Source organism: Teleopsis dalmanni, chromosome 1 (genome assembly GCF_002237135.1).
Source record: "Teleopsis dalmanni isolate 2A chromosome 1, ASM223713v2, whole genome shotgun sequence".
NCBI lineage: Eukaryota > Metazoa > Arthropoda > Insecta > Diptera > Diopsidae > Teleopsis > Teleopsis dalmanni.
Genome location: NC_051846.1, coordinates 67,867,824 through 67,877,389, shown reverse-complemented (window position 1 = coordinate 67,877,389; position 9,566 = coordinate 67,867,824). Strand labels below are relative to the sequence as shown.

Here is a 9,566-nt window from a genome sequence, read left to right as displayed (position 1 = left end):
AAATAATCATGGAAACGCAAAAATGCAAAAAAATTTGTTTAAAAAAAACAAACATTTCATAAAATTCTTACCTCTTGTTTGCTTAATATATTTGTTTTTTGTTTGTTAGGCACATGCAACAAAATGTAAATAAACAAAAAACAAACAAATCAAACAAACAAGACTATCTTTACCGCAGACTATCTTGAGGATATAAACCACGTACTTTTCTCTTGCCCACGTTTCAACAAAGCCAGAGCAAAGATGAGTAAGGATATTAGCGAGGCCATATGCATGAATAATTTAATCTTGAAAATGATAAGCTCGCCGGGTACATGCCATGAGGATCATGTCTCAACTTAGATGACAACTTAGATGACTCGACTTTGAGTCATGATCCTCGCCAGAGCCAGCGAACGCGCCGCAATAGAGGTCGACTCTCAAGAAATTGGACAGTTACGAACTCGGACGACATAACTAACGATTTGAGCTGATGCTCAGGATGCCTTCTGACATAATAGTTTACGATAGTTCCAGAAAGGACTTTCCGTCCGGACATGAGAACATGTTTTTAGTGGAATAAAGCTCCGCACTGACTTAGACTTTCGATGCTTTTGAGTTTCCGTTAAAAAATACAAGATCCATATTTTCATTTTTATTTTCGTGTAAAGGTTAATATGGTATAATACGGCGTTTACATTGGCCGAAAATGGCTCATTTTGAATGACTCATTTGAAAGTGTTTACATTCGTTGTATTTCATTCGTTGTCATGGTAACAATTCAAACTGAAATAAAACTACTAAACATTTGTTTATCTTTTTTTGTAAATATGTCAAAACAGCTTTTACAAACTGTCAAAATGCCATGAAGAGCTTTCATTTAGGGTATGTTCAATAGATTCCTTTGCATTTGGAACATATGTGGAATGCATTCGAACGTCATTCATACAGAATGTGAGAAAATTGCTCATTTTGTGCTTGAAATTTTATATGCAAGAATGAGCCATTCGATACTCATTTTCGATTTTTGACCAAAATGAACCATTTTCGGCCAATGTAAACGCCGTATAAGATAAAATCATTTTCATCTTGATAAAATTCGTTAAATTAGAAAGTGTAGACATTGTGCTAAATTATATAATTTCAGAGCATTAAAATTCATTTTCATTTTTATTTTGATTTATTTTATAATATATAAATATTATATTATGTTCAGAGACACCTCATAATTTCACAAAAATCTTAATTTCATCTTCGTTTCAGCGAAATTAAGTTGTTTTTTTCATACAAAATTCAGTTTTAAGCTTAAAACGATATAAAGGAAATTGACCTTAATTTCCTTAAAACAAAGGTTGAAATTAATATGGCATTTACACTGGCCTCAAATGGCTCATTTTGGTCAAAAATCAAAAATGAGAAGCAAATTACTCATTTTTGCATGCAAAATCTCAAACGCAAATAAAATCCACTAGATCTCATTCTGTATAAATGAGTTCCAACAAGTTAATATGGCGTTTGCATTGGCCGAAAATGGCTCATTTTGATCAAAAATCGAAAATGAGTAACGAATGGCTCATTCTTGCATATAAAATTTCAAGCACAAAAATGAGCAATTTTCTCACATTCTGTATGAAAGACGTTCGAATGCATTCCACATATGTTCCAAATGCAAAGGAATCCATTGAACATACCCTTAATTGAAAGCTTCTTCATGGCATTTTTGACAGTTTGAAAAAGCTGTTTTTGACATATTTACAAAAAAAGGTAAACAAATGTTTGGTGGTTGTATTTTCTTGATACGATGCACTGCTTTTTAGAACTTTTACTTCCCAAAAAGTAATTAATCGAAGTTAAAAATATGTTTTAAGTTTCTAATGTAAGGTTTGAAGGTATATTTCACCTTCCTGTAACATTTTTTTGGCACAGACCAAAAATTAAATCAACATGCAAGTTGAAAAATCAGCTGTTTGAAATCAGAAAAAATGAAATACAACGAATGTAAACACTTTCAAATGACTCATTCATAATGAGCCATTTTTAGCCAGTGTAAACGCCATATTAAAATGAATCGTTTCGGCCGGTGTAAACCTGAAATTCACTAAAGCTGATAAAACTACTGAATGCCACACTTTATAGTTATAATAATCAACTTTTTAAATTTCCCAGATACAAATAGTGTTCGGAGCATTTAATTTTTTATATTTGATTTGTAAACAAAAACATATGTTTTCCTTAATTTGAGACAGTATGAACATTTTCGAAATTAACTTAAATGCATTTTTACGAAATTAACGAAGTTTGACTGTCTGCACATAATATTATTACCTATCCTTAAACTATCTTTTAAATCTTATATCATTATTTTTTAATAAAAAATTACTAATAGGGAAAAGCATGATAAATTGAGTTATTTAATAAAATAATAATAAAGAAACTAAATTTTTGTAACATAAACAAAATTCATTATCATTTTTTTAAATGTAAAAATGATGGCATATACAATTATAAATTTGGTCGTTATAAATTTATAGTAATTTATTACTTAAAATAATTTTAATATTATAAAATTTAGTATAAACAAAAGAAGACATTTATGAGCGAAACTGTTCTAAACTCAATTGCTCTTTGTATAAAAAATCTTTGCTGCAAAAATGCGAAATTATTTTTAACCGGTTACTTAACTAATCTGCATGCATTGATTACACAACACTAATTTCGGTTGAAAACAACATTACTGCATCTGATGTTATTTTTTTGCAAGGAAAGAAAATTATTCTAGAAGAAATCGTTAACAGACAAAGAAGTGTTATTCTTAATAGAAAAAAGTGAAGTTAGAAGAACTAAATAAACTAAATTATGGGAAAGAAAAATAGTGAGTGAGGGTTAAATTAAGATTGCTAAATTTTCTGATGAAATTATTACAGAGAAGAAGCCCGAGGCTGATGGCAAAAAGCCAGAGGAACAGGCGTCCACTTCGCAAGGAACGGCACAAACACAAAGCGGTAAATATATATTTATATATCTGTACGTTTATATAGATAATGATTAGAAGTGCATTAAAAAGAAGTTAAATGCGTTATATACACGTCATCTATTAAAATCACTCACTTGGATTCTTCTGTAATTTGGTGGAATAATGTAAAATCTTACATATTATATAAAAATCTGTATAATCTTGGATTTAGCATTTTATAAAATTTTCATTTTCGCAAATGTGCGAAATGCATATAAATATGTACATACACGAATTTGTGTCTATTTATATGATGTTTGCTATAGAGCGTAAAAATCAAACGTAAATTTTATTAAAAAACAAATTTTTTTAAATCAATTTTATTTTTTATTAGTTTTTATTCACTATCTTCATTTTAAGCTAAAACTTATTTATAACAGATTAGTAGCAAAATTATAATAATTAAAAATGTAAAAAATCAGCGCTATCGGTTGCAAAAAAAGTCTGCGTACAAAACATAAAAAGGGGAATTCCCGAACTTTAACTTTGGCGTGCTTTATATTTCACTGAACCAGTATATCATAATACACAATCCCACGCACTTATTTTATAATTAAACGATTAAAAATTAATTAATTTTATAATGGCAAATAAAGGAAAATAAATTATTATCAGTAAGAGCAGTATTATTATTCGTCTATGAAAAAAAAGGAAAATAAATCGCGAAATTGGTCAAATCGTTAAGCGGTCACATTCTTATATCCAAATAGTAGTGAACAACTACCTCGATTATTGACCTCGAAGCTGGGATCCAAGCTGTCAACAAAAGAAACCCGCAGCATTATTAATTCAGTGTAAGATAATCCTCGTCTAACTGGATTTCAATTAAAGAAGTATATTGAGCAGACATTCCAGAAGTAAATTCTATATACTATATATATACTGTTCTATTCTATATATACTATATACTGTACGCAAAATATTAAAAAAATACAACTAATATGGCGGGATTGAACGAAAGATACCGTTTATCTCCAAAGCTAATATAATGTAGCGTTAAGCATTCGCAAGGAGGTATTTAAATAAGTTTCCAGACTTTGGAAACGCATAATTTTTTCAGACGAAAGCAAATTTTGTCCCCTTAGCATCAAAGGTTATATGACGAAAAACGGGTACTGCCTTTAACAATAAAAATTTGTATCCAACAATAAAACGCCGTAGTGGAGGACTGATAGTGCGGGAGTGTATGGCGAGTAATGGAGTTAGAAAAATTAATTTTATTGTGTGTGTATCGATAATGAATAAAGTTGATTATTTAAATATCTTAAAATGCAATTTAAATTTAAAATTTAATGAATAAATTGGCAGAAGTTGTAAAGTTTTGATTGCTTTATAATGTACCTAAGCAAATGAAAACGCATATTTTGAACATAATCGTCTATAGAACATTTTTAGGATTTACTGGAGCTAATAAATGCTTAAGATGAGACTGCGAAGCTGGTTAATTCGATACCAAAGCGATTTATGGAGGTTATAAATAGGTAATGTTATCCAACAAGTTACTGAAAACGTAAAATGCTTTAAAAAATAATATAGCTTAATATAGAGCTTTTTCAAGTCTTGACTTGCAGATTTTTTCTGTAACCGATAGCGCTGATTTTTTATATTTTTAATTATTATAATTTTTCTACTAATCTGTTAGAAATAAGTTTTGACTTAAAATGAAGATAACGAATAAAAGTACTAAAAAAAATAAAATTTATTTATTTAATAATTTTTTTAGGTTAAAACTTTCTGTACGCAGAGTTTTTCTGCTCAGTGTATATAGTTTAAATTTTACGAGGTGTGCTCATAATGTAACTATAATTTTAAACATTTCCAACAGACCATTTAGTCCTAAATATTTATTCCAATCTCTTCACAATAGTTGTTCATTAATATTAAGACCATTGTTATTTCTGGTTTGATAAAAAAAAATCGAGGGTATTCCAATCTTTTTAAAAATACATCATTAAAGTGTCATCTTAAATTTGAGAATAAGAAAATAGACAAAGTGTGTCATATTTAAAAAATAGGGTCGTTGTGACATTACTATAATATTATATTTCATCACAAAAATACTGGATAAACAGCAAACATATATAACATTTTAATTACTTTAGCAACAGAATGATAATCTCTATATTAGCAATCGTAATCTATTTGATATTCTCCACATTTTATTTAATGAAGACGTGTTGCTCTTGCGATAGGCAAGCACAATGAAAACCTGTTAATAACCACGCAGAAAATTGGCAGAACAACCAATACGTAAAAACAGACTCAACTAGATAAACAAAATAAAGCGCTTAATTTCAAGATTCTTGTTACTTATAGATTACATCCAATATAAATATTAAATTCTTATTATTTATTATTATTTGTCAATATAAGCTGATAGTAAAAACAAACAAGAACAGAAATTAGAGCAACAAAAGTTACCGCAAAAACTAATTCAAAAAAGTAGTGTTGTTGTACAGCAGCTACAACAAAAAGAAGCACACAACGGTGCTGAGTCTCAAAAGTTAAGACATCAAGAGTCACAACAACAACTTCCACAACGGTCAAAAGATCGCGATCAGGTAAAATGTCTAGTACAATGCAAATTTCAAAAACAAGTCGTAGGCTCTGAAGTTCAACAACAAATATGTGTCGCTGGTCAATTTAAAGGTCTAGAACATCAAAAATTTAAACAATTGTCGCAACAGAAACAGCTGAAAGAAATTGTTCAGTCCAAGGATCTTACACAACAGACAGACTGCTCTGTTTTACGAGAGCAAAACCGCATAGATGATCAATTTAAAGATACAAGAATAAATCAAAAATCACAACAACAATTTCTAGAACAAAAGCAGTGGAAAGACAATGGTGAGTTAAAATCTCCAATAAAACAAAAATCTCAACGAAAATTTCGTGAACAAGCAGTAGATCTTGACATACAAAAACAACAAAAAAGTGATTCTGATCAATATAAAAATCCAAAACAGCAAGATTCACAGCAATTGCTACAACAAAAACAATGGAAAGAAAGTGGTCCGTCAAAAGGTTTTGAACAACAACAACAAAGTCAGGCTGAAAAAAGAGACGCTAATTATCGACAGCAACAGCAACAAATACACATTGGTAATCAATCTAAAGGGCTCAGACCTCAAGAATCACAACAAAAATTAAAACAACAGTGGGAAGTAAATGGTAAGTAAAGAGATTTGAGGCATTAAAAATCTCAATGACAATTCAGAAGCAGGAAAAGCTATGTGGTTCACAACAGCGACAGTATTAAAAATCCGATGTTGGTCAATCCGAATGCCCAAAATTACTGCATTCATTACAGCAATAATGTGCACTATTAAAAACATATAAAGTTTTATTGTATTCCATGCCTTTCTTACTCAACTGATGATCCGCGTCTAAAAAATTTGTCTAATTTTTAATACAAAAAAATGTTTTTGACCTTTCTATTAAAGTTAAAACTGCCAAAGATTTCAATCTTGAAATTTAATTTTAATTTCAAAAAACAATGTTATAAGGCCTTTTCTTTTGTAAACATATTACAAAAGAACAACTGCTTATCTTAAAAATAACATATGAAACAACAACACTGCTAGCTTATTTAGTCCAACCTTTTTGAAATTGCTTAACGAATAAGCAGCTCAAATCACATGGTTGCCAAAACTAAAAATTCGTCTATTGTGAACGATTTTTGGAAGTACATACGAAATTTCCAGTTATCTGGCAACGAATGATTTCGTTAATTATTCGCATTTCGTATCGTCATTGTTCGTAACAAATACGATCTTTTTTCTATTTATTATTTTACTGTTAAAAGGCACGAAAAATTTATTTTTTATTCAGAATCATGTAAAAAAAAATATTCTCATCAATAATTGCAAAAAATTATTATTCATTTTCGAAACACAACTTTAAGTTTTATTACGTGTTTTGCACATATAAGCCTAACAAAATCTCCATTTTGTCCACAGTTTCCAACGAAAGTAGTGCTTATTTTATTTGGTCTTTTTCGACATGCTTACAAAAGAAAAGGCCTTTAGTCAAATATTTCTTTAAAAAATTTCATTTGCAACGAAAGAAAAATAAACCAAAAATTAATCGTAAAAGATTCGAAATTAATTTAAATTAAAGGTTTTATATATTGTTTACCAGTTGCGACGAGTGCACTATCTGGAAGGATGTACGGTTCTTCCACAATAAGTTTTTTCTTTTGTAAGCATATCGCAAAAGAACAACATAAAATAAGCACTACTTTTAATGGTAACTCTGGAAGAACAACAAATTTCGAAAATGAATAATAATTCTTTGCAATTATGGGTAAAAATGTTTTATTTTTTACATGATTGTGAAAAAAATTTGTATATTCAGAAACTTTAACAGAAAAAAGTAGTAAATTAAAAATAATTAAATATTATTTGTCAAATGTTTGTTGACAGTTAACTGAAGATTTTGTACGCACTTTTAAAAACCGTTCACAATAGAAGAATTTTTAGTCTTGGCAGCCATGCGATTTGAGCTGCTTCTTAGTCAAACGGTTTCAAAAAAGTTGGACTAAATAAGCCAGCAGTGTTGTTGTTTCATATGTTTTTTTTTAAATAAGCAGTTGTTCTTTTGTAATATGCTTACAAATGCTTACAAAAGAAAAGGCCTAATGTTGTTTTCACATATACCGGTTAAATCAAAAATGATAAATTAAAATAGATGAGATGTTTTATTAACAATAACTATATTATATTAGGCAACAATACATGCACAACATTTCACAATTCATTAACTAAATATTTAATTTATATACATATATATGGATAAGTTTAATATTATATCAATATAGAATAAAAAAAAAATTTTTCACTTACTTCTCACAATATCAAAGCAACTTTTTTCAAACAAAAGAGTCTGTACTCAAAACCATGCATGTTTATGCAGTGATCAAACAAAATCAAAGGCATTTGCAACGTATTAATGTGCGGCCAACTACTGCGCACAACTAGCGGGTGAAATTCGTTTGTGGTAATGCTAAAATGGGAGAGGCGAAAATTAATAAAAATGTACGGTGATGTGTGAGCTGCAAACTTTACCACACGTCTAACTGTTTTGGCAAATCAACATGTTTAATTCATATGCATACAGTTCATATTCGAATAGAACAGAATAATTACTCTTATACATTTCTTATTATATAGATCTCTATTTCTCACATTTTATGCGAGAGCACACACGAAAGATGAAAGACGAAATATAATAAAAATGTTCTGCGATTTGAACTACTAAGTTATGAACACATATAACAACTACAGATTTTTTAGACAATTCTACTTAATTGTCTTTGCTAAAACTTTAATCTTTAAAAATATATTTATATATTATATGTAATAAATTATATTAATTCTAAATGTAAAGCAATTTTAATGAATTTATATATTTTATTAGACATTTTGTAAATTATGTTAAGGTATGCGCCGCATACCTCCGCACCTTAGAGCAGTCGTCACTGTTGCTTACATATAAGCATTTTTTACATATGCATTTATTTTAAACATAATCTTATTTATTTCATTAACTTTATATAAGATGATGCCAAAGCTAAACAAAAACCACAACAACAACAACAACAGCAACAGCGGCAAGATGGTGGTCAGTCAAAAGGAGCAAGACCAAAACAACAACAATCTCAACAACAACCGAAGCAGGAAGTTGGATTTGATCAACGACAACAACAACAACGGCAAGAAGGTGGTGAGTCAAAAGGGGCATGGGCAAAACAACAGCAGTCTCAACAACAGCCGAAGCAGGAAGTTGGACTTGATCAACAAAAACAACAAGAGCAACAGCGACCACAGCAACAGAGGCCACAACAACAGCAACAGTGGCCGCAACAACAGCAACAAAGACCGCAACAACAGCGACCGCAACAACAGCAACAGTGGCCGCAGCAACAGCGACAAGATAGTGGTCAATCCAAAGGACCATGGCAACAACAGAGTAGAGAAGGTAGCACCGATCAACGACAACAACAGCGACCACAGCAACAGCAACAGTGGTCGCAGCAACAGCGACCGCAACAACAGCAACAGCGGCAAGATAGTGGTCAATCCAAAGGACCATGGCAACAACAGAGTAGAGAAGGTAGCACCGATCAACGACAACAACAGCGACCACAGCAACAGCAACAGTGGTCGCAGCAACAGGCGACCGCAACAACAGCAACAGAGACCGCAGCAACAGCGGCAAGATAGTGGTCAATCCAGGACCATGGCAACAACAGAGTAGAGAAGGTAGCGTCGATCAAGGACAACAACAGCGACCACAGCAACAGCAGCAGTGGTCGCAGCAACAGCGACCGCAACAACAGCAACAGAGACCGCAGCAACAGCAACAGCGGCAAGATAGTGGTCAATCCAAAGGACCATGGCAACAACAGAGTAGAGAAGGTGGCTTCGATCAACGACAACAACAATATAGAGGATCTAAACCGCAAGAATCCCAACAACAATATCAACAGAGAGAAAAGGGTGGCTATTATGAAGATCGACGACCGCAGCAAGCACAGGCACAACGTCCTTCAGAACAACAGCTGATGCAGCAA

The 9,566-nt window shown here is 31.2% G+C and overlaps 1 protein-coding gene across 1 annotated transcript; it reads left to right on the top strand.

Annotated features, from left to right (window-relative positions):
• Positions 1–2,498: 2,498 nt before the first annotated feature.
• On the top strand, positions 2,499–8,594 carry LOC119665605 (protein similar-like; the record flags this gene model as incomplete). Its single annotated transcript, XM_038074834.1, is given in 4 exon segments — positions 2,499–2,851; positions 2,904–2,981; positions 5,366–6,163; positions 8,552–8,594. Coding segments are annotated over 4 exon segments (935 nt in total), but the record flags the coding sequence as incomplete, so codon positions are not given.
• Positions 8,595–9,566: the final 972 nt, after the last annotated feature.